The sequence below is a fragment of the Salmo salar genome, chromosome 02 (assembly GCF_965601325.2).
Source record: "Salmo salar chromosome 02, fSalSal1, whole genome shotgun sequence".
Lineage (NCBI taxonomy): Eukaryota > Metazoa > Chordata > Actinopteri > Salmoniformes > Salmonidae > Salmo > Salmo salar.
Genome location: NC_138292.1, coordinates 57,795,115 through 57,821,345, shown reverse-complemented (window position 1 = coordinate 57,821,345; position 26,231 = coordinate 57,795,115). Strand labels below are relative to the sequence as shown.

At 44.4% G+C, this 26,231-nt stretch overlaps 2 protein-coding genes across 2 annotated transcripts; one reads left to right on the top strand and one right to left on the bottom strand.

Annotated features, from left to right (window-relative positions):
* The first annotated feature begins 2,071 nt into the window (after nucleotides 1-2,071).
* Nucleotides 2,072-19,678, top strand: gpr179 (G protein-coupled receptor 179). The gene is made up of 11 exons (XM_082965317.1): nucleotides 2,072-4,020; nucleotides 4,678-4,786; nucleotides 8,863-8,947; nucleotides 9,254-9,480; nucleotides 11,327-11,395; nucleotides 12,456-12,565; nucleotides 12,789-13,027; nucleotides 13,360-13,498; nucleotides 14,066-14,168; nucleotides 14,254-14,403; nucleotides 14,832-19,678. Exons 1-11 carry the CDS (start codon nucleotides 3,089-3,091, stop codon nucleotides 18,222-18,224), a joined length of 5,556 nt encoding a protein of 1,851 aa, XP_082821443.1. The 5' UTR covers nucleotides 2,072-3,088; the 3' UTR covers nucleotides 18,225-19,678.
* Nucleotides 19,590-25,804, bottom strand: mrpl45 (mitochondrial ribosomal protein L45). The gene is made up of 8 exons (XM_014176274.3): nucleotides 25,518-25,804; nucleotides 24,716-24,917; nucleotides 24,448-24,565; nucleotides 23,999-24,097; nucleotides 21,425-21,473; nucleotides 20,629-20,778; nucleotides 20,305-20,478; nucleotides 19,590-19,945 (listed from the first exon to the last, which is right to left on the bottom strand). The coding sequence occupies exons 1-8, from the start codon at nucleotides 25,578-25,580 to the stop codon at nucleotides 19,847-19,849; spliced, it is 954 nt and encodes a 317-aa protein (XP_014031749.1). The 5' UTR covers nucleotides 25,581-25,804; the 3' UTR covers nucleotides 19,590-19,846.
* Nucleotides 25,805-26,231: the final 427 nt, after the last annotated feature.

Below are 26,231 nucleotides of genomic sequence, written 5' to 3'. Positions count from 1 at the left end.
ATCTGACCACTTGTGCCAATGGCTGTGGGCAGTGCTGGGCACCTGATCTGCTCAGTCTGTTCTTGGCATCTCACCGCCCAGTCTTCGCCAACTTAAAAGCTGTGTCAATTTCAGTTCAATTTGGCTCGGGAAGAAACAATCTAACATTGTGCTATTAAAGTGACTAAGGAAATTAGGGGAGCAAAATAAGAAATAAAGATTCAGATTCTATTCTACTCCAGACCGTGCCACATGGTCAAAACATCCTGGACGAGAGTAATTACACAGACCCTCACACACTCTGTGACTGCACTTTAAAACATACATTTGGTGATTCAGCAGTCCATGTGTCTCTCATAAAATGTAATGTCATAGAAAAGAACAGGATAGAATATAAATTCCACCAATTCATTTGCAAAAGATAAATCATCAATGCATGAGCGTTTATAATTAGACCTTTCGTATCATAGCCATTTGACTTCCACTTTTAGCTTGCTAGATCCAGAGGAGTGGCCTCCTAGACTGCACTCATTGTTCCCCAATTAAAGTGATAAGACATGATTGGGGAATTCTAGAGCCTTCCATCAGAGCAAGCAGCACTGTCCTGAGCTTGACAACCTACATTTCAGCAATGCCTATCTCCCCTTGTTGGATACCCTATTTCAGATTTCAGGATGCTATCAATTTCCTCCACCTGTCATATACAAAACACACCACCTTGCAGACAAAGGATGACAAAAGGTTTTCACCCATAAATCATGACTCATTCAATCCGTTGTAAAAATATGTTATTTTTATTTACATCTCTCAACCAGAAGGTGGTGCTACAGGCCACCAATGATGGTAAACCCACTGAAGCCCAGTTGAATACAAATGATCATCAGAGAATGGATGGACAGACATTTAATTCTTGATGAGTGCTAGCTAGTATGTAAACACATATATTTAAGTCAATGAGATGGTGCAGGGTAATGCATTATCATGATCACAGATAATGTCTAATTCAAAAGCTGCTTATACAGGTAATGTTGGGCAGCACAAGGGGCTGAAAATGCACATATGCACAACTATAAAATTGCTTGCTTATCAAGGGTCAACTTAAAGATTTGCATTGCCATCGAGTCCTGATTGTGAGATTTAAATGGATGTATACATAAACACAGACTATACACGGATCATTAGGTATCTTAACATTTACAAGCAGGCTTAATTCTGTATTACTATGAACAAACTCCCAACTACATACAGTAAAAGCACAGGCACATGTGAACACACAGAAACACACAGATTATACACACTTAAATACACACACACGCATGCAAACACGCACGCACGCGCACACACACACACACACACACACACACACACACATCTGTGCAGCCTCATTGTCTTTCCCACACAACTGCAGCATCTCCCCTGCTCTGCAGTCCTGGGTGGGGGTAGGCGGCCCACAGGAATGGATGAAAATTCTTGGAAGCTCGTTGCCATGGCACCAAAACAAGGATTTGCCTGCATCACCCAGAGCCTGGAGTTGTCTGCTCCATCACTGAGATATAAGAAGGGGTGGGAGGTGTCTCTCTCTCTCTCTCTCCCGCTCCCTCTCACACACACACAAACACTCCCTCTCTCTCCTTCTCTCCCACCCTCCCTCCTTCCCTCATTCTTAGTGATGATGAATACTGAATCGTATGATAAGGGAGATTCCCATTTTATAGCCACACATGACGACACTCAATATGAATCTCTCTCCACCTGTTCACTAAATAGACACTGGTAATCTATTTGTCAACACATATCATACAGCTGAAAGCATCATCATATCTATAGCATCCCTGACTTCCCTGACACTGTGTGTCACTGTGCACATATTCCTGGATGATCAAAGAGCAGCCTGGTCCCTCATCCACTCTCCTGGCTCACCCCGCTGGAACGCCAGGGGTTAATACATTGAGCGCACGATTTTGATGGATGCCCAAATACAGGCGGATTAACCCTCATCCTGCATCATCCTCTCTCCTCTTTGCGCTGCAGACACACACGCACACTAAAACACACAAAGACACACACAGACATACAGAGCAGTCCCTGCCGCCAACAGATGTGCACTCTCATCACTCCACAGGCACAACAGTTACATTAGTATCTCCAGCAGCATACTGAGGGGGAATCACAGAAAGAGAGAGAGGTAGGGGCAGAGAGAGAGAGGGGGTAGAGGTTGAGGAGCAGGGGTAATCACTGTCAGTCAGAGAGAGAGAGAGAGAGAGAGAGAGTGGACAGTGAGAGCGAGAGATGCTTTACAGAGGAACTGTGGAGCGAGCAAGAATGTAACAGGCAGACAGAAGGAGGAGCGCAGAAGAGAGAGAGAGACAGAGGAAAGCCGCTCTTTTTCTTTCCCCTTCCACACACTACTGTACCTGCTCTCTCTCTCTCCCCCCACCTTGCCTCAGACCCTCAATTTTGGGCTGTTCCCTCCCTCCTCCCCTCCTCCCTCTCTGCCTCCTCCTGTCATACACGCTAGCGCTTGTTTTGGGCTGGGAGTGTGGCGCACCTCTCTCTCTCTAATCTCGGTTGGTTTTGTCTCTCGTTGCTCTGCTGCTGCTCTCACAGGGAACTCGTCGTCGGGAAACGGGAATACAAACATGGGAGTGACAGGCAGATTGACTGCGGACATGATGGGAATGGTAGTGGGATTGAGCGGGAACGCCACTGGATTTTCACAACAATTCCTTCTCCCTCCCACCGACATGCAGGATTAACCAGGAACACAAGTTGGATTCCCCCAGTTCCCATCGGAGGTAGAGAGTATGATTTTTATCCGTGTGTATGTGTGTGTGTGAGGAGTGTGTGATTATGAGGCACAAATGAGCACGGTGTGTTGTGTGTCTGAGACAGTGCTACAGATGATCGACTCCCCCTTGTCGTTACAGCAGACACCTGCTGGAGCACCTCTGCCTGTATGACTACAACTGGAGAGAAGGAGAAGAGACGTAAAGAGAGATGAGAGAAGAGGCTTATGAGGCTTTTCAAGCCTTGGCCAAAATGTGAAATTTATTTGAGGATTTTGAAAAAGGTCAAAACTAGAGATTATAAAAGAGGGGGGTATTAGTATATGGCCCCCCCAACGGGAGTGGATTTGAGAATGGGCCCTGTTTGGCTCCTCCTGTTGCTGCTCACGCCCCTCCTTTCAGCACAGGTTAGCATAGTTTCTGAATTGGGGACTACAGCCGAGTCAGAGGACCCAACGTCATCCGTTGTGAGCGCTACAGGGGAGTCAGGCACCCCCTACAGCCCCGATCCCTCAGGGTCTGTCACGACCCCCTCGGAAGCCCCAGAGGAGGACTGGACACCGGCAGAGGTCTTTCTCTACAGCGGAGACTACTCCGTTTTGGAGATAGTGGAGTGCGACCGGGCGTACAGTCTCACGGGTCAGAACGGCCCCCTGCCGCAGGGGTTCTATGGCCCTCTCCGACAGTCCATGGACGCCCTGGCCAACATGGCCAACTTCCTCAACATGATCTTCCAGGCCAGCGACCTGCGGGAGAGCAGTGTGCGAGAGGACATGGAGTGGTACCACGCCATGGTGCGCGCCCTTCTTGAGGCCGACCCCCTCATCCGGCAGGCCCTCCTCACCTTTGATGCCGACCCAGCCTCCACCGCCCCCCAGCTCGTGCTCCGCGCCTCCCGGAACCCTGCCCCCCCCAGGTACCAGAACATCCTCCTCCAGGACCTCTCTAGCCAATGGGAAAGTCTGCACCTCCCGGCCCCCGCACCCGACGACACCTGGTTCAGCAGTTTCAAGTTTCCCGCCTCCTCAAACCAGCCCACCTCAGCCCTATCTAAAAGAGTCCTCCTCAATGACCTCAGCACCCTGGACACACCCAAATGGGGGCAGAGCGATAGCTACGTGACCAATCGCAGCGGGGTGCGCTGGGCCAATGGGCCATTCCTAGAGTGTGAGGACGGCCGGTTCCTGCCGGGCTGGCTGCTCACCCTATCCACTTCCTTCTACGGCCTGAAACCCGACCTCAGCCCTGAGTTCAGGTCAGTTAGGACCCTGGCTGCGTCTAAAATGACACTCCATTGCTTATATAGGTTTTGACCAAGTGTCACCCTATTCCCTATATAGTGCACTACTTTTGACCAGGGCGAGTTGGGCGAGGGCCCTGGTCAAAAGTAGCACACTACATAGGGAATAGGCTGCCATTTGGACAAACCCATGTCTCTCTCTGTGTCTCATACTGATGACATCATTTGAGGTAGATAGGTTTAGTACCATCATCAAGGACTATGATGGCCCCAACCCACTACTCCTGCCCCCAGTAGGCTATAATTCACGTTTAATGCCTGGCTCTAAAAAATGGGCCTATAGTAGTAACCAGAGAGCCACACTGGAGATACTTTGATAAGCATTTGAAATAGCAGATATGATTGAATTACCCATAGCCGTATACCGTCTGACATTTCTAAGTAAGGCACTTTTAAAGGCCAAAGAAGTTGATCTAGAGAAAATGTCAAGCTTCAGGCGATAGAGTTGAATATGGATGATTCAATTACAATAATAATATATTTGTTCCCATAAAAGGTCCTGTTGTTTATGTTGATATTTTCTATTTGTTTGTGTCCAGTTAGTTTCCAGGATAGTCTCCTTTACTGAAATGGATGTGTCTCTTTGTGTGTGTGTGCGCGCTCTTGTGCCAGGGGTGTAATCCGTGTGGATGTAAACGTACAGGGCTTTGATGTGAACCAGTGTGACACGGGGGACGCTTGGTTTGCCAACACACACCAGTGCAACCGCACCACCATGGAGGTAAAGAGATTCTCAAAACATTTAAGCCCTGGAAAAATAGTAATTGAACCCCAAATTGTTGTTGAAGAGTTACAGAACCTCTTATCTCTGACCAAGGCCTAGATTTCATCAGATCAAGCATTAACCGGTGATAGCGTTGGAGCTGTCAAATCGGTGAGCCGCTGCTCTTGATCATTGTCACGAAGCCACACCCATCCCATTCGCATTACAGTGGGGTTTGACCAAAGGCAACGCCTTCTCTTGACAATGCTTTCGTCCAACGCTTCGCTTTGACTGAAGTTTATATAAAGCAGAGCAGAGCTCAATTTTTTCTACTGCTCTACTAGCAGGGTTCTCGCCGCTCACCTTCTCCCAATCCCCCGCACATTTCTCCGCATGCCCTCGTTGAAAATGAATGGGGGCACAACTTCTCGTGCTGAATTCGTTGTTGGTGAAACCCCTACGTTAGAAGCTCAGAACGAGAAAGTGTAGGCTACATATACATAATTACGCTCAAATTGAAAGTCATTCAACAGAATAATGAGGATTTCTGTCAGCCTAATCGAGGTGTAGATCTCACATTCCCAGTGTTGGAACTTGTAAACAAGGTTGGAATTATCTTAATGCAACTCCATGCACCCAATGGCAATGTCTGCTTTAAATATAATGCCAGGAGCCACTTGTGGATTTGACCGCTCTAATGCACTTCCACCTCCAACAATGCCAAAACAACCGCTATGCGGATGTCTGCTAAAGCGGATCTGATTGAATTGAGCCCTAAATCTCCTAGAATCAAATCTTGAGTGGGCTGGCCAGCTACTCTGTGACAAGAGACTGCAAAAAAAAACCTAACTGACTAAACTCAACTCCACGATTTACATTGGAGTTGAGGGTACTGGAGCTCCGACGTCACATGAAATGTTTATTTGATTTTATTCAAAACTACTGATTAAATCACCGAAAGAATAGCCGGCAATTACACAGAACAATGTCGTGTGCAATTGCGGGCTATTCTTTGGGGGCTAAAATCTGCCGTTTTTGAGCCGTCCACACTAGTCGCCCGCAACTCCATCGTAAATGGTGGAGTTGAGTTGAATCGGCTACAATACTCCAAACCCTAACCTATATACTTTTGTAAGTCACCATATAGGCAGTATTTAAGTAGTAGTAGTGGGTATTGTTACATCATATGATTCATATAAATACATTCGTCAACCCTAACCGCTTTAAATAGCTTTACTCTCTCTCCATCCTTCACGTGTTACATCATTTACATTTTTATCCTCCACTCATCCCCTTATCCATTCATATTTGTCCTCCTCTGCTCCTCCTTTACCTTCACCCCCAATTGATTCCCCTTCTCTTGTTTGATCATCATCTGTCCTTTCCGACACAATCCTCTCCCTCTCATCCCGCCCTTCTGTTTAAAGATAGCTGTGCTGGGTGGCGGAGGGATGATCTGCCGGATTAAGATGATAATCCAGCCATGAACAACATCCTTCCCCCAATCCCCATGCACCCATCACTCATCTGACAAACAGAAACAAGGCAGGAGCACACCCATATCCCAATCTCATCAGCATCATCCCCTCTCTAGTCTCATCCTGTCCTCTCATGGAACATCCAGAGACAGGTCAGAGGTGGAACAAGAGAGAGATTGATTTCCAGGTAGAATGGGATGTTTTATAAGAGATTATTTAATTTCCTACAAAAGGAGTTCATTGATTCATGTTTAATTCTGGGCTAAGGCCTCTTTTAAAAGGGGAAGGGATGACGTGCATTAAAACCAACCTTTATCAGGTTTTTTCAAAAGGCAAACAGATGTGTCTTTCACTTTCACTTGTGTGTGTGTGTGTGTGTATGTGTGTTACATACAAATTACTCACCAACTCAATTGTAAATCCATATAACAGCCACCTAACAAAACCCCCCACCTCTCTCAATCAAAATGACATAACGCAATAAAGGAAAACACACAATGAACCATGTTAGATAGACACTCAGTAAGAGTCAAGCCGTAGAGCAAATACGCCTCTGGAGTGAGCTTGATATGTACATCATGAGGCTTTAAAGTGCAGGTCCATGCTATGTTTACCAACCGGCTGACTTCTTAATGACGTACTCTGTATGCCATCTCCATCTGAGAATGAAATTGCCTTCATGCCGGAGTTCAGTTTAATCCATGCCACAAACAAATATTTAACCCTTTAAGTAGAAACGCGTTTACCCCGCCCACCTGAGGATTTGTCTTTTTCACCCATCTATTTTCTGTGTTTGAGGGGTGCAAAATTCACTTGTCACTTCATTCTCGCTGGATTGATACCTTTCATTTGAATTCTCCGACTCTTTCATACTCTTGCTTGTGCCTGTCGTTTTTTCCCGTTAACGTTACGACCGTGGAAATGTTTGTCATGACCTGTCAAACACACCCCGGCAATGGCTGTAATTGGCTCAATGGGATATATTCTCTTTCTGTTGAATCTATACGAACGCTAAAGCTTCGTCAGGGATTTAACACACCGTCTCGACGCTCACATCACAAGAAATAGAAGAAAAATGACCTTATTTTGATGGGTGTTCATTTTTTTGGTGGAATTGAAAAAAGCAATAATTTAATACAGTTGAAATGTTTACAAATTAGATGCGCTGAAGTGAAACCAACTTCAGAAAATGAAGACTCGAATTATAGTGATATTATGTCTGATCTCGCAAACAATATAAAGTATGTTTAGATACTGTAGGTGTAATCTAGAGGCAAGCGTGTTTATTTTTAATCTAAGGGTATCCTGCTATTATCACACTTGTTGAATTATGCAAGAGAACGTGACAACAAGAGTAATTAATGAGGCGGTCTAGACAGTGCAGGTGTCTGGTGGTTGCGGGCCCTGTTCCTCCCCTTTGTGTTAATTTACTCATATCTGCAAATACGTCTGGTGTATTTATGCAAATTAGGTACATATCATTTTTTAAAGACCTGATACAATAACTAAATGTATATGAGTGCATTCTAAGAAAGAAAAGTGAAATTTCACAATAAAATGGAATACCTGAATTCCCACCAAAATCCCTGAACTCTAATTCAGTCAATATCTCACGGATTATACAAACTCAAAACGTTTGGGGTATCTTCATCCATTGTCCGATGGTTGCATTTATTATACTAGTTTTAAAACCTTTTAACCATTTTGATGACCCTTGCTACTTTAAGCAAACCATTAGGCCTGTCAATACCTGATGTGGGATTGCACATGTACTTGAGGGTGGGCGTGTGTGTGTGTGTGCGTGTGTGTGTGTGTGTGTGTGTGTGTGTGTGTGTGTGTGTGTGTGTGTGTGTGTGTGTGCCTACGCGTGTGTGCATATGGGATTTCACTGGTAGAAAGGGATAATGCTCTTGGTAGCGAGGCATTACATATCCATTTAGGTTTTAACTTAGATTAACACGCAGGCGAGAGGCGAGCGTCCAAATGGGTGTTTCCTTGACTGAGTGCTGCTGTGCTGGGAACCATCATGGTGGAAAAACTAACACCAGGCTGGCTGAGAGAACATGTGGAACACACTCCATCTCCATTAACCCAAGAACGGCCAAGCACGTCAGTCCAATCAGGCATAGGCAAATACAGTCACCTAACTGTAACAATTCATACCAACAAAGCCCTTTTTATCATAACAAGAGAACATTGTTTTTTTTGGCCATTTTCACACAGAAATGCTGATATTACAGCAGCAGCAGATAATGATGTCTTGGTTGCATTGGTTTTTCTGACGTCCACAGCTGTTTACAGATGGAAACATTGCAATGGATGCAGATATGCCGACGAAAAAGTATTACTTGCATTTAATTGTTTTTTATTCCTCTAGGAGCTACCCTTTCAGGTGTGGAGTGGGGATATTGCAATAATGATAAAGTCCTCCTAATACAGACATGTCAAACTCGAGAGCTCACAGACCCTATTCATCCTTGGTAATCATGTGCGTAGACTCCTTCTAGCCAATCAGGTTCCAGCCAATCAGGGACATTGAATGATCAAAACCCAAACTACCCCTGTCCTTGTACTGTGATGTGGACTTTAACCCCCACTGCTTTAACTACCTTCCAGTGTGAGCCAATCACAGGCCAAGGATTCAGATTGGGCCAGTACTGCTGTCGCTGCAAAGAGGGATACTACAGCCCCCCAATGGACGGTAAAGAAGACACACAGGCTGTATCCCAAATGGAACCCTATTCCCTTTATAGTACACTACTTTTGACCAGAGTCAACAGGGTAGTGCACCATGTAGGGAAAAGGGTGCCATTTGGGATGCATTCAAATAATCAAGAACATTTCTATTCAATGTTTGTCTAAGAACTTTCCTTTATATAAGACCCTGGTCAAGGTGATGTAATCTTTTGACTTGTAAGCCCAAAACAGCTCTAAGACAATACTTAAAGATTTATTGTCTTCACTGTCCAGCTGTCTTTGTTTCTATCCCCATGCGTGTCTAATACAGAAGGTGGTGCCCTGAACAGCAGTGGTGCGGAGGGGGGTGGCATGTGTTACCCGGCCCTGCCCATCTGTCTCCCTTGTTGGCCTGGCTGCAGGCGCTGCGAGGACGGCACCCCCTGTTGGGTAGAGGAGGACTGGTTCCTCAGAGCCGGGGTGCTGGCCGTCCAGGGCTTCTTCATGCTGCTGGTGTTCATCAGCATGCTGGTGGCCTACCAGTTCAGATGCAGCAGGGTGAGTGAGTTCTAGTGGGTGAGAGGGTCATATTCATTAGGGTACACTGTAGCAAAATGTATTGCAACGGAAAATTTAAATGAGTGCTTCTTGTTGGACAAGTAGTCCCTCCCTGTTGCATTATGTTTTCTTCCGTGTGGTGCCTAATGAATACACCTCTGGAGTAACTCCTCTAACAGTTAAGGTTAATGGTAGAGCAATATGATTCTAGATCTGTGGTTAGAGGAAACTTCTACAACAAGCCATCATTGATGGTTAACTGTTCGGTTTCATTATGAAGTTCTCACTAATCTTCAAGTTTCAACGTTTATTCGCAGTGCTACTTTAGTCTATAATTTGAAGGAAATTGATATGAAGCTCTGCTAAAAGTAACAATTAAGTTGTTCCCTCATTCTTTTGAAACACGGTCAGTGCTAGAATATTGCTTCCTTGTATATAGCATATGCTGAAACTCTGCTCTGTGGCTCTATCATAGCTAATCTAGCCATCTTGACGTCTTCTGTCATTACTCATCATAGTCGTTGTCACTCTAGATAAGAAATGTGGAAATACCTAACTCTGGGCTCTGATTGGGTTGTGTTTCGGAGGACGCATGGCTCCCGACCTTCGCCTCTCCCGAGTCCGTACGGGAGTTGCAGCGATGAGACAAGACTGTAACTACCAATTGGATACCACGAAATTGGGGAGAAAAAAGCGGTGAAATTGAAAAAAAAAAAAGATGTGCAAAAGAACACAGACACTGGACAGAGGAACTCTGCCTAAAAGGCCAGCATCCCGGAGTCGCCTCTTCATTGTTGACGTTGAGACTGGTGTTTTGCGGGTACTATTTAATGAAGCTGCCAGTTGAGGACTTGTGAGGCATCTGTTTCTCAAACTAGACACTCTAATATACTTGTCCTCTTGCTCAGTTGTGCACTGGGGCTTCCCACTCCTCTTTCTATTCTGGATAGTGACAGTTTGCACTGCTCTGGAAAGGGAGTAGTACACAGCGTTGTACGAGATCTTCAGTGCTAACATAATTGCAAAAGGGTGTTCAAATGATCAATTATCCTTTTAAAATGCTAAACTTGGATTAGCTAACCCAATGTGCCATTGTAACAAAGGAGTGATGGTTGCTGATAATGGGCCTCTGTACGCCTATGTAGATATTCCATTAAAAATCAGCCATTTCCAGCTACAATTGTCATTTACAACATTAACAATGTCGACACTGTATTTCTGATCAATTTGATGTTATTTTAATGGACAATTTTGCTTTTATTTAAAAAACAATGACATTTCTAAGAGACCCCCAAATTTTTGAACGGTAGTGTACCCCTCATTTGCTCAAGTGTTTCCTTTATTTTGGCAGTTACCTGTATATCTTCATGTATCAGCTCATTACAGCAGGGGCATTAGTATAACTGTACCTCCCCCTGGCCATTCTTCCTCTCTAAGATAGTGCTCCACGGACCTAGTCTCTGCATACATCAACACATGTAGAGTTAAATGGTGAAACATGGAGCAACGATGGTCCACAGAGACATCGGAAATCAAAGCACTGTAAGATAAGCACATCATACTGAACCAATCATGTTTCCTCAATTCCTCTCCCTCCCCCTCCCCTCACATTCAATCTCCCCTTCCACCTCTCTCTTCCTCATCCATCCCTTCCCTCTCTCCACCTCATCAACCGCATCCTTCTCTCCATCGACCTCTACCTTCCCTCTTCTCTGCCCTCCCTCACCCCTTCCCTCCCCCATTTCTCCCCCTCACCTTCCCTCTCCCCCACATCCATCCCTCCCTTCTACCCTCCCTCCATCTCAACTCTCCCCTTTCCCTCTGTCTATGTCACCTCCCCCTATAGAGGATCCGGGCATCGGGTCTCCTGCTTTTGGAGACCATCCTGTTTGGCTCTCTGCTCCTGTACTTCCCGGTGAGTGAGAGAATATATGAGTGAGTGAGTGAGTGAGTGAGTGAGTGTGGAGATAAGAGCGCTCTTTTCAGATCACTGCGTTGGGTTGGGGATTATATCGTAATGGAGTATTTAGATTGGTGGTGGGGAGGGGGAAGATTTGCGTCCCAAATGGCACCCGTATAGATCCTGGTCAAAAGTAGTGCACTATATAGGGAATAGGGTGCCATTTGGGACGCAGCCAATGTACTCGTTGCATAACTCTGCATTACTCGATGGCCGGCGATAGGTTATCAATCACTTGTGTGATTCATTAGCCCAATTAACTCACTCACACATGTATCTACCCTGAACCATTGATCAAAGTATACCGTTCAAGCCAATGGTAAATGATGGGGGCATGTGGTGCCCTTGTAGGTCATTGATCATATTACTTTGCTCGCTAGAACACAAGGTTGAGTTACATATGTGCGATATACACATATTAATGTGTTCCCTTCCTCCGTTCAAAACGGAGGAGCTTTGATGTATTCCCACTTTACTACGGTATCACATATGCACTAAAGAAACACATATGGGGGATTCAGATGCTAAAAGGCCGACACAAAGGTGAAATTCCTTTCAGTCTGCTGTAACTGTGGAGCGTTGGCTCAGACAAAAGGGCAACCGAGGGACAGACTCTCGCATCTCTGTAGGGCATCACCTGGGGTGGTCACACACCGCCCCCTTTAGCCCTCCAGCCATTTGATCTACTGTTGCCGCGGTCACCGACCTAGAGCACACATACAATTCCACTCATGTACACACACAGTCCTGTACACTACGCATTTCTGTATACCTTCTGTACTGTTGTATACAGTTGTGATTACTAAGTGCATAATGTGTCTCTCCTCTGAGGAAGGTAGAAATGTTCTATTTAAACACATTCTAATCAATTATGGTTGGGTATTATTTTTATCCACAAAGCCTGTTACCTATTGTAACTACAAAGACAAGGTAAACTAAGCTCACAGGGAGTGATTTTGCGTGATAGATCATCTGCTAATGCCTCTCTCTATCTCTCCCCCTCTCTCCCCCTCAGGTTTTCATCCTGTACTTCAAGCCCAGCACCTTCCGATGCATCCTGCTTCGCTGGGTGCGACTTCTGGGCTTTGCCATAGTCTATGGAACGGTAACACTGAAGATATATAGGTCTGTATTACCGTACTCTCTCACTAGTACATTTCACGTATCGTCAGTATCACCGCATGTGTATCCCCTCGCTATAGTCAGGTCGATCAATATGTTGTGAGCTCTTTCTCTGAACTCAGACCAGTTTGTATGCTGTAATGTAATTCAAAATGTGTCAAAAAGTGTCTGTATATGTTTATCTCTGAGGAATGAGTAACATCAAGTCGACTTCCCACACATACAGAGTTCTCAAGGTGTTCCTGTCGCGCACAGCCCAAAGAGTGCCCTACATGTCCAGCATACACCTGCTGAGGTTGCTGGGAGTCATGGTTGTGACCGTCAGCTGGTTCCTGTGTGCGTGGACCGCGGGCGTTCTACAGAACCGTGACCGTAACGTTCCGTTACTGATCATATCGACCACGTCGGATGGTCAGGGCTTCAGCCTCTGTGACCTAGACCGCTGGGACTACATGATGGCCGTGGGTGAGTGGATAACACTAATTGAAAAAGACGGTTGTTGGTGTTTTCCAGGTGATACAGAGAAAAAAAATCAATATTGAAAAGAGAAACTCCAGCACACGGGCGTTCTTGTGTAGATTATTGACCAAAACCAAAAATCCAGTGAATGTTACTGTTATCGATTTGGCTTTTTCTGTCAGGCTACAAATCACATTCCTGATTGAGGTCAGAGGTAAAATCAATTTACAAACCTGATTTTGAGCTCAACAACCCAGACAAAACAACACATTACTGCCTGACACTACTTGTGTATGAGAAGAGTATAAACGTTATGTCTGTATCTTTGTCTGACTCAGCCGAGCTGATGTTTCTGTGCTGGGGCAGTTTACTGTGCAGTGCTGTGAAGCCAGTGCCCTCAGCCTTCCACGAACCTCGCTACATAGGTATCGCCATACACAACGAGCTGCTGCTATCCTCCATGTTCCACCTGCTACGGTAACCAGCGTACATGATACTCGGCTCTTAACAGAGGCAGTACACCGGGATAAAGCCAATGATTTATAGTATATAGGCCTACACTAGATCACTGACAGGGGGCGCTGTTTAGAAGCCACCGCACCTCCATCTTGGCGCTCCCCCCACCATTGTGAAAAATATTTTGAAAGCTGTAGAAATGTATTTATTCATGTTTTTTGTACAATACGTTTATTTTATTACAGGCACAATGCATACTTTACATTATATTATGTGAGCTAAACATAAAAAAAACATTTTCCTTAAAGTATAATTTTTTGAAAGTTCTGTTACTGTGCCCACTACAACAAAAAATACATAAATTCATGTAATTTTGTCCTTGAAACGTTTAATTCCTATGGAGGACTGCTTCTTCTGGGGAGTGCCAATATGGCTGACCGGTGGCTTCAAAGCCTCTCATCGGCCGATACATAGCATCAGCAATCCAGGGTTTATATACATCATTGGATAAAACATGCTTATTCACCAGGAGAAACGCATATTGTATAGGGACATATAACATGTCTTCCTGTTCTATATTTTCCTTAGGTTTGTCATGCCCTCTCTGCATCCTGACTGGATGCTGTTGCTGTTCTTCACCCATACGCATGTCACTATCACTGTGACACTTGCCCTGCTCTTCATACCCAAGGTACATGGCAATTTTCTTCCGCAAGCAATGTAAGTATAAATCTGTCTCTGACACATAATAACTACTCTGTGTGTGTGTTCTGTAGTTCCTCCATGTGTCGAGGGCGGGGAGAGAGGAGATTGCAGAGGAAGTGTATGAGGATGAGGTGGACTTGCGGCGATCCGGCTCGTACCTCAACAGCAGTTTTACTTCAGCAGTTTGGAGTGACCACAGCTTGGACCCCGATGACATTCGGGTAAACTCCCTTTCTGCCCTGGACCCTTACTAAGTGACCATTTCTATTCAGGCACTGTCTAGGCCAAGACGGGGAGAAATTATTAAATAGAATTTAAACTTTAGTGAAATAAAAAAATTATAAACATTGAATTACTGCTATAACCATTTGTAGGATTACTTTATACTCATTTAAAACCAATTTGAATTTTCATTATAAACTTACACATAAAAATCCCTGTGTGTATTTCACAATATGTGGCCTGGCATAGACCTGACCTGTGTTTTCGTTTCCGCCTGCCCCTTCTCTTCTCCCTAAACTTGCTCTCCTTGTCCTTAACAATAACTCTTCCCCAACTAACTGTTCCCTATGGTTTTTCCTCTGCTCACTCATACCAATACCCTCCCTAATTCCCTTTATCCTTCTCTCTTCCTTTTCACCTGCACCAGGATGAGCTGAAGAAATTGTATGGTCAATTGGAGGTCCACAAGACCAAGAAGATGACAGCAAACAACCCCCACTTGCAGAAGAAGCGCAGCTCTCGGCGCGGGCTGGGCCGGTCCATCATAAAGCGTATCACTGAGATCCCAGAGTCCATGAGCCGACAGTGCAGCCGTGATGGCAAAGAGGTCAACCTGGGCAGCAGGGATGTTACGCACTCCGAGTCCTGTAAGAGAGCGCCAGATACTTTTAGCGTAAATTACAAAGATGAACCAGTAAAGCAGCCTTCACCAGTGCTGCGTAAATCTCAAAGTGACTATGACTATGTAACCGATAAAGACCCCTCCTTGCATGACACCATGTTAAGGGCGAATCTAGCTAAGAGATGCTCACAGCGCTCTGAGACAGACTCGCTGGATATCGCACCATTGGTCTGTAAGTCGGCCAGTGCCCAAAACCTTACAGTCGATAACAATCTCTTGCTTCCTGGACCTACCAAGCTACACAAGTCACTGAGTTTAGCGTCCAGTAAAGCCCACAGTCTGGAAGACACCTACCGGGTAGGAAGAAATACCCCAGGCGAGCAAGGGCAGTCCCAACAGGATATCGCTATCAAGGACCAGACCTCAAGTGCCCTTGTGCAATCCCAGTCTTATGACAAGGCCGAAGTGTGTCCCTGGGAGTTGGCAGAGGAACGCCCTGCCAATAAGAACCAGCCACACGTTACCTTTGCTCCCTCTGAGGAAGAACCACAGAGCCCAGAGAGTATATCATCACCAATACTGAAACATATTTGCCCCTGGGACCATTTACCTGTTCCTAACCCAGCAGAAAGTCCTGCTGGGGATTCACAAGGGGGAGAGGCAGAATGCGAGTCGCCGAGACCCCAGGCTCCCATCTCCACTAGTGTACCTGGGTCCCCAAAGGCCACAAAGGACATGCGGGTCTTCTCCTTCCGCACTTCCACCCAGAAATGGCTCTCTGTGAAATCTTTCGTAGGATCTGTGGATGCAAGCGTCAAGGAAAAATCCAAAAAGGAGACAGCAGGAGATACGGTAAAGAAACAGGACTCAATATCACGAAAAAGCCAGGGGAGTGTAGCCGCCATCGCCGTCATCGCAGCATTAAAATTAAAAACTCCAATCATTTCAAGCGCAGAAACGAAATCACAAAGTGTTTCAAACTTGGAGAAGAAATGTAGTGTTTCAAGCGTAGACAAGAGGACACAGCAAAAAAGAAGTATGACAACAGGAGATGTGAAACCTGTCCTCGTGAAACAAGCTGCAATCAGACTGTCCTCAAGTGATTCCTCTGAAAGAAGTCCTAGGAGAATAGTGGTTGTACAGTCCACTGTCTATCCCTGGGACTCAGAGGACATGCAGAAGGACAGTATGTATGAAAACGTGTTCATCTCAAGGGAAAACACTGCACATTGCACAGCTAAGACTCCTTCCACTCACAGAAGAGGTAGCCAAATTAGGCCTGCTCTGAGTGTTTCCCAATCAGATATTTGCCCATGGGATGTTCCTGCTTCCTCCCAGCAGGCCCCACAGAGACAACAGAGCACCACAGCAGACATCTGCCCATGGGAGGTGGGGGAACCAGAGGAGGATCCAAAGGCGCCTGCACGTGTCAGTGTATGTCCTTGGGAATCAGAAGAAGTATTTAAAAGACAGGAGAGTGTCCGGGGAGATGTATGCCCTTGGGAAGCTGATGTTTCCACCATCCCAATTACCTCAGCGTCCAACCAGTCTGAGAAGAAACCAGAGGGTATGAACAAGAAACCAACAGATGTATGTCCTTGGGAAACTGATGAAACCCCACAGATTTCTCACGGCCTGAAACCCCAAAAGAGTGTACGGGTTGATGTCTGCCATTGGGATATGGGGGATACCTTCCCTGAAAAAGTAAAGGTGCCGATTATTTATGAAAATGTTAATCCACAGGAGGACAAGGGATTACGTAATGCGCCACCAAAATGTCAGGAGACAATACATGTCAATGTCTGTCCATGGGAATCTGAAGAGACCCCAAAATCCCAAGACGGTGTACGGGAGAATGTCTGTCCTTGGGAATCAACAGACACGCCAAGCATTGGGAAACAAGATGTACAAACAAAAAGCACAGAGCAAGCTAAATCTGCCCCTGAAAAACTAAGTGTCCCCTTAGCAAAAGCATGTCCATGGGAATTCCCTGACCCACCGAAAGATTTGACAGTACTTTGTCCTTGGGATGAGGAGAGTCCAATTCCACCCATAACCATAAAGATCACCAAAATGTCATTTTCACAGGAGACCACTGATGCAGAAACAGACATTTGTCCATGGGACATTGGAGAACAAGAAAAGACAGATGGAAAAGACGGCCCTTGTACAAATGTTTGTCCTTGGGAAACTCAAGGCAAAACTCAAGCTGATCCAAAAAACACTGACAGCATTCAAGTAAATATTTGTCCTTGGGAGACTGAGAAACCAGAGAAAACAGAGCAGCAAGACAGCACTCCGGCTATTGTCTCCATAGAAACAGGAAAGACTAAAAGACAAGACAGCGTTCTGGCAGATGTTTATCCTTGGGAAACTGGGGCAAATGATGAGCCAGACAAGACAAGAAGACGAGAAGGCACTCAAATGGACGTTGGTCCATGGGAAACTGAGGGGCCAAAAAAGACAGAGGAGAAAGATGGTGTCAAAGTTGATGTTTGTCCTTGGGAAACTGGAGAGACTGACAAGACAAATGGACAAGACAGTACTAAAGCAGATATCTCCAAGGAAACACAAAAAGAGAAAAGACGAGACAGTGTTCGAGTTAATATTTGTCCTTGGGAAACTGATGTCCCCAAAGAACCAGAAAAGATGAAAAAGCAAGACAGTGTTCGGGCAGATGATTGTGTATGGGAAACTGGTCCAGCTGAAGAGTCAGAAAATACTAAAAGCCAGGACAGCACCAAGGCAGACATTTGTCCATGGGAGACCAGGGATCCTATAGAACCAGAGAAGATAAAAAAGCAAGAAAGTGTTCAAGCAGACGTTTGCCCATGGGAAACTGATGAACCAGAAAAGTCTGCAGAGAAAGAGGAAATTATCCTTGCCAGTGGCAGACAAGACGTCACAGAGACCCAGGGTGCATTCTCTATGGAACAGGGTGACGCTGCAGAACCTGCAGCCGGCAGCACGCAGGGGGCAGAGGCGACCAAAGCTAACGTGGCCCTGGCTCGGCGTGATGCTATGTGCCCTTGGGAGATGGAAGGGACCAAACAACCATCATCCCCCTCATCCATCACAGAACACGACAATAACTCTGACATTTTTACATGGGATCCTGAAAACATTCCCGAAGAGGAAGAGGAGGAAGACGATGCCGAAAGTGCTGCAGAAGCCTTCGTCTTCCCATCCGACTTGTAAATGCCAGCCCTGTCAGTTACTGGCTAGAACAAGAATGGTCTCAGTGGGTTCTTACAACCGATTCACTGCCTGGGGGGGTAATGAATCGGACATGACCTCTGCAAACCTGAATGTAGCAAAAGGCCCCTGGACTGTCCATCCATAACACTCTCCAGAAAGACACTGCTCCACAAGCAATACAACCCTGGGCCAGGATCTGCAAATGCTCTGCCCACCAGAGGTACATTTACACCCCCCCCCCCCCCCAGGTTCTCAATCAGAGAAAGCGTCTGGATGCTTCTTTCCACTTTGACCCCTTTTAGAAATGTATATTGTTTTCTGTGTCTTTGTGTGTTCTTCTGTATCACACAGTTAAAACCCCATTGCCATGGCTGTAAAAGGTTGACAATGTGTTTAAAAAAGAACAGCCTGAGCCTTACAAAGCTGGTGACAACTCCTTATAGACACACAGGGATATAATCTACACTAGACCAGTGCTCCTTCAGGTTAACTTGGAAGCACATCCAGCAGTTTGGAAATCACTGATTACAATGGTGGTGATGCATGTCCTTTTGTTGCCTGCTATAAACACATTCCAAACAATTTAAGGACAGCTTTCCAGCTGTAATATTAATCTGTGTCAATTAATCGTGTCAATTACACAGTCGTGGCTACAAGGACATCAGATTTAATGTCAGTAATGTAGAACAACATAATCATGTCCCCACAGACACAGTGCTAATATTAATAATATAATACATCTAACTTTAACAGAGAATTTAAATCGTACTAATTCAACACTGACTTAGCTATCTGTTCTTTTGAATAATTTACAATTGCAATTTTATTAGCAGAATAATAAATACATATTTAAAAAAAGTTATATCTGCATTTTGAGGATGCACGACCAAACCTTTTTTCACATTCTTTTTAAGCATACAACTCAACTTGGAAACAGTTGCCCTAAAACAACTGCACCTCAGTATAGTCCCGCTAAAACTGTACATACGGCCCTTGTCATTGACTTATTCACCATTTCCATGCTTCATTTACCAAATGTATCCATCCATATTTGCCACATCTCCTCATTCAGTGAAAATTAAAATGTTGTGCAGTGGTGATATCATCTTCATGCGTTGCCTCCTGTTATCCGCAATGGACCAACTTCGTTTTGTGAGTGTTTTTTTGATGCATGTAATGTGTTTTTTGAATGGGTGTGCTATGTCTTTTTGTTAAATAGAATCAAATACCATCATTACACAATGCATCCTTTTTGTATGCATGGTGAAAATTATTTCTGTTGATTTCAGTTATTTTTGTATGTATTGCCGATGAAAAGTACAGATTATTCTGATATAACTGTACAGTCACTGAAATCCAAAGGTATGAAAAAAGAGATGGGACATTTTATTTTTGTATTCTTTAAATTAACATGTAATATATTCACCTTTGAAATAAACCATACAATCTCTACAGATCTGGACAATATGGATTATTTTAAGTGTTTTATATATACACAAGTGTAAGGTGTAACAAACAGTGTATTTTTATAGAAAAAGGCAGAAAACTAAATGTAGCTTCATGGTTTCTTTAAAAAATTTGAACGTATGTGTTGGCCCAGAATTACAGCTCCCAACTGTGGTCTATTTGTGCCACTGCACAGCCTTAGGCTTGGGCACTTCATAGTTGAGCCCTTCAAATTCCTCGCCTGGCTTGAGCTCCGGGCCAGGGATCATAACAGTCTGAAACAGAGGAAATAAAAGCCAGTGAGCAGAAATTACAACCACAGACAAATGGGCTCTCATATTAGCTTTTGTGTACCATACAAGTTACTGAGAAATCTAAGACCAGTTCTAAAACTGTCTGAGACAAAACACATATGGTAAATAACAGAGATTCAGTACATTACATTTTTTTTAAAAATCCATTCAGGTAATGAACTGAAAATGTATTCAGGAATTTCATTAGTCATCTAATCATTTTCTAATCAACCCTTTGGTAAACAGTGTTAAAGGGGCACATCACCACTTTTTAACCTCATTCATTTGTGACGTGCCCCTTTAAATCAGTAAACTTGCTATAGACTCCTATGAAAGGTCACCTTGACGATGGGTTCCTTCACTGGGGCCCAGGCTGGTACTATCTTGCCATGTAACCGCCACATGCTGTATGGGTTGACGAGGTGCCTCTCCAGAACCAGGTACTCCAGCACATCCCTGGGCTCCTCTTCACTCCCCATCATCAGTCTGCCGAAGCGGTCGTAGACAGCCAGGGTCTAACCACCAGAACACACAAGTTAACAATTTAGGAATGATGTTAATTCAGGTAACATATACTTGTTTAATGGCTCGTCGTGACAGTATTCCAAAATGACGACAACCATTTTCGGAGTGACAGACCGTGTGTTTGCGACTGTCTGTCTCACCTGTCTGGAGTGCATGCGCACCGTAACCTGCCCATAAATGTTGCCTTTGCTGACCATGTCTGGGCAGCGGGCGTGCACCACCTTGGGCGGCTCCAGGGACTCCACGAAATGCCACCGCAGCGTCTTGTAGCGGTTCCCCCTCACCATCTCCTGCACAGGATGGACAGACAGTGAGCAAATGCAATCTAAGCTAAAAGAACATCCCAAAGACAAAACACAACAAGTAACTTATAGGTTAAAACATAGGTTACAAGTATAATTAACATTTGATCAGACTATTTCTTAGTAAAATACCTGGTTAATTCTGTACCGTAAAATTAAGTACAATAGGCTTGGGCGATAGAGACCATGTCAGGTCGGTATGTGCTAGCCCACTACTTATAACTAAGAAATGTCTAATAAATGATATCCAAGCCAGGGCTGCAGCTATGCATTTGGTTTGCTAACTGGCTAGATGTCGTCAAGATCAAGCTTCTTGCTTACAGCAGAGATATTCAACTCCCTCCTGGATCAAGAGCCCTGTTGCCTAAATTGTTTTGAGCGTTTAAAAACAGAGCCCCATGTGTGCACTTCTGGTAACACCGCAATCTATATACCGCCCAACCCTAAAGTGCAACCACACACACTATTTGCAGCAGCAGCAATTTTCATGACAACACTGGGATTGTATCAGTGCAAATAGAACTGAGGATAAATATACATGGTGAAATAAATAGCCTGTGTATTGTACAAACAGTAACAGTTAAAGCAAGTGTACTGGTGGTGACAATAACTGCCTGAAGGAAGGAGAACTTACAGGGTAACATCTTTCTGTCACAAGGGAGTGAAGTTTCTCCTTGTTAAACCTGAAAACACACAGACAGAAGAAGGGTGATACACTTAAAAGAGCGACTGCCCCTAAAAAGCAACTTCTTGTTTTGATAGTGACCTGTGGCATCGATGAGCCAAAAACATTTATTCTGGTGTCAAAATGTACTACAAAGTGTAAACAGGATAATTTTGGTCATAAAGTAAGTCTTGACCAAAACAGAGATTTGCGAGATAGCAAAAAAATGGTATGTCATGGAATGAATGGGACTGTAACAGTTTTCCTTGGGTTGTGTTTACTTCAAACCTGCCCACATGCCAAAAGCTGGCAGCACCCAAGTAATCATCAATTTGGAGCGCAGCTGCACACGACCAGATTTTAATGCCCATGGTCAATTTGGTTTGACATTTGATATACCTATGGGGCTAGTTAGGGACCATCGGTTAAATACACACTGTACAGTGCATTCGGAAAGTATTCAGCCCCCTTGACTTTTTCCACATTTTGTTACGTTACAGACTTATTCTAAAATTGATTAAATGCATTTTTCCCCCCTCAGTCTACACACAATACCCCATAATGACAAAGCAAAAACAGGTTTAGACATTTTTGCAGATGTATTGAAAATAAAAACCTGAAATATCATATTTACATAAGCATTCAGACCTTTTACTCAGTACTATGTTGAAGCACCTTTGGCAGTGATTACAGCCTTGAGTCTTCTTAGGTATGACGCTACAAGCTTGGCAAAACTGTATTTGGGGAGTTTTTCCCAATTCTTCTCTGCAGATCCTCTCAAGCTCTGTCAGGTTGGATGGGGAGCGTCGCTGCACAGCTATTTTCAGGTCTCTCCAGAGATGTTGGATCGGGTTCAAGTCCAGGCTCTGGCTGGGTCACTGAAGGACATTCACACTTGTCCCGAAGCCACTCCTGAACTGCCTTGGCTGTGTGCTTAGGGTTGTTGTCCTTTTGGAAGGTTAACCTTCGCCCTAGTCTGAGGTCCTGAGCGCTCTGGAGAAGGTTTTCATCAAGGATCTCTGTACTTTCCTCCATTCATCTTTCCCTCAATCTTGACTTGTCTCCCAGTCCCTGCTGCTGAAAAACATCCACAGCATGCTGCAACCACGCTTCAGCGTAGGGATGGTGCCAGGGTTCCTCCAGACGTGACGCTTGTGCCAATAAGTTCAATCTTAGTTTTATCAGACCTGAGAGTCCTTGTTTCTCATGGTCCGAGAGTCCTTTAGGTGACTTTTGGCAAACTCCAAGCGGGCTGTCATGTGCCTTTTACTGAGGATTGGCTTCCGTCTGGCCACTCTACCATAAAGGCCTGATTGGTGGAGTGCTGCAGAGATGGCTGTCCTTCTGGAAGGTTCTCCCAGCTCCACAGAGGAACTCTGGAGCTCTGTCAGAGTGACCATCGGGTTCTTGGTCACCTCCCTGACCAAGGCCCTTCTCCCCCGATTACTCAGTTTGGCCAAGCGGCCAGCTCTAGGAAGTCTTGGTGGTTCCAAACTTCTTCCATTTAAGAATGATGGAGGCCACTGTGTTCTTGGGGACCTTCAATGCTGCACACATATTTTGGACTATTCCTTCGACCTCATGGCTTGGTTTTTGCTCTGATATACACTGTCCACTGTGGGACCTTATATAGACAGGTGTGTGCCTTTCCAAACCATGTCCAATCAATTGAATTTACCACAGGTGGACTCCAATCAAGTTGTAGAAACATCTCAAGGATGAACAATGGAAACAGGATGCACCGGAGCTCAATTTCGAGTCTCATAGCAAAGAGTCTGAATAAGGTATTGCTGCTTTTTATGTTTTTGCTTTATCGTTATGGGGTATTGTGTGTAGATTGATGATAAAAAAGAAAGTATATAATCAATTTTAGAATAAGGCTGTAACGTAACAAAAAGCGTAAAAAGTCAAGGGGTTTGAATACTTTCTGAATGCAATGTACATGGGACAATATTTTAAATGTCAATAGCACCTTATTTCAATGACAAACTATAAATTGTAGAAATTGATATACAAATATTGAAAGCATTTATTGAGACAACTAAAAGACGGTCAAAATGAAAATATTGTCCCATTTACATTGTATAATTTATTGACGGTCACCAACTAGCCCCAGAGATAGGCTATCCAATGTCAAACCAACTTCGCCACGGTCACACACTAATCCCCTGAAGCTAATTGGCGAAAGAAGTTGGCTAGCACTAGCTAGCCTAGGCGACTTCAAGACAAGACCTGGTTAGACTGTTTCAAGTTACTGTTGCATTTTCTTAATGAGCAAGCAGAAAAACTAATCCAAATCAGGTAGTTCAGATTTACAAACAAGATTAGCCTAAACAGACTTTCACAGCAAGCTATATCAGCGAAAGCAATATATCCATCATGAGCACAGTGAGTCACTATCTCACTTCCATTAGAAATGCCTCACTGGATTAACTGGGGACACCACCCACCCCTTTCACAGATCATCTTTGCCTGGTAGCCAAGAGTGTAAGCAGGATAGGGAGCAGTTGATTTGGGTCATATGAGAGTGAGTGTATCTCTTACTGTGTGAGAGCGTTGTGCGCGTCAATGAAGATCTCCTGAGCTTTCACTGGGAACGCCTTTGTGGTGAACTCAGCGTCATGCTCTTTGATCTTGCGTATCCTGCAGTGGAGAGAAGGTTTGTGTTCCCACTTTAAAAATGAACTACAACTTTTAAGCCTTCATAAACCCTTTATTAGGCTTTCATGAATGGACTATAAAGCCTTTATAAAAGTTTGTTTAAAGTGTGACCGGGTTTGTTTCAATGCCAAAGACGTTAATGCAATATAAGAGACCAATAGGTACTCATTCTAAGTCTAATACTAACAGAGAGTAAGAATATCTAAGGAGTACACGAAAGACAGTATTTGAGTGTGTGTGAAAGATAAGGAACGATCGCTCAATATCCTACAAAAAGATAAACAATGGGGCGGCGGTCAATGTTAGAGTGTGACACAGGAAGACTGTCTCACGCTAGCTGGGAGGCAGCACCCTGTTTGATCTGCTCTGTGCGCTGTCTCAGACCCTCTTTGGACAGACTGGAGAGACGAGCATCACCTTCTGGGGGGATATAGGGATCAAACACTCCCGCTGTGGTAGTGGAAAGGAGAGAGATATTGGTTATTGTGACTATGTATATTATTTGCTTCATTGTAACAGTGGCAACCCTCTTAACTTTGATTCTGTGCACAACAAACTGAAGGTTTGAACTTGTATGAAAGCACATAAACAGGTCTGTACCAGTGCAGGCGATGTTGATGGCTCTCTCCATGTACTCCTGCCTCAGGACAACACCTGCCGCTCTGGCTTTGGCCTCCTGGTCTGCCGACGCTGCTGCCTTCCCTTTTATCCCCACTGCGGGGGGAATGAAGTAGCGCTTCTTGGTCCTCACCGGGACAACAAAGGGCAGGGGATACCGTACCTCCAGCGAAGCCTCTGCATTCTGCATGAAGGAAAAGCAGGTGGATTAGATAAGAAATCATGGAGTACCAGTCTATGCATAAAGGTTATAGCACAATTTGTTCATGTGGTTTGCAATTCATGGAGATAAGAGAATTGCACATCATTATCAATTGGTTATTAATTGTATGGTTAATATCATAAAATGATGGTGCATTCGAAAACATTTTAGTTTATGCATTTAGTTTAACAAACAACTTGGTTTTGGAAATAAATACAAAAATCAGATGATGCTAGTCAAAGAGACTGAAGAAAACAGTGTTATAAAATGCAATTTTGACATCTTATTAAGTTACATACGTTTTAGGTTAGCTACGGTGATTGATTAATGAGTATAGACTAGCGGGTAGCTTAACTGGTTTAAAACTTAGTCAGTTGAAAAATTGACTGTTTTAGCAAGAGTTGCCTTCCAAAAAGATCTGCTTGCTGGGTTTAGCTAGGTTAGCTAACTTAGCTAGCTAGCTACTGCTGATTATAAACCTACAGCTTTTTTCGGTGGCATTTTCTGGGGCTGAGCAGTCAACATTTCAATGAATTATGTGTCATTTATAGCTAATGTAATCAATATTCTCACAAATAATACCTTCAAATTGCTGAATCTCATCCGATAGAGAGGCAGTAATGCCCTCCTCATGGACATCGCCATATTTGCTGTCAGACTCAGTTTGAGGTGTGTTCAAGAACAATATATCTGCGCTGTGCTGCGTATTGTTACGATTCTTCTTGCAACGTTTTGGGGGTCACTTTGGCTATTCTGCCTTGCTCTGCATTTTAGAATAAACTATTACTTGTTTAGGTTTTTTTTTATCATGAGAATCTGCTTTCAGCTATTGTTGGTTTATAGATCAAAGATGTATAGATCAGAAGACAAAAAATGAAAGATATATCTACAAGGCGTGGCCAAATGCTTAACTGTTGTAACAATGCGGAGGGCTCCATTTTGCTCTACATTGAGATGATTGGTTGAGGGTAGGTGAGGGCGGGCGGTCCTGTATAAACACAAACTCATTTCCTTGACAATTTCCTCCACAACAGCTCAGCGCAGCTCCGCAAAGAACAAGTATGAATGCGCTGACTTCTGCAGAGGCGGTAAATGCTGACCGTAAGTGCTGCACTGCCAATGCAGACGTCAGAATGACCATGTAGCGCCTTTGATATGGCCTCTGCAGAAGTCAGTGCATTCATAGTTTTTGCGCTTCCCTAAGTATCTCAGAGCTGCTCTGAAAGAAGTTGTCAAGGAAGTGAGTTTGTATTTATACAGGACCTCATACCCGCACCTACCATCAACTAATCATGT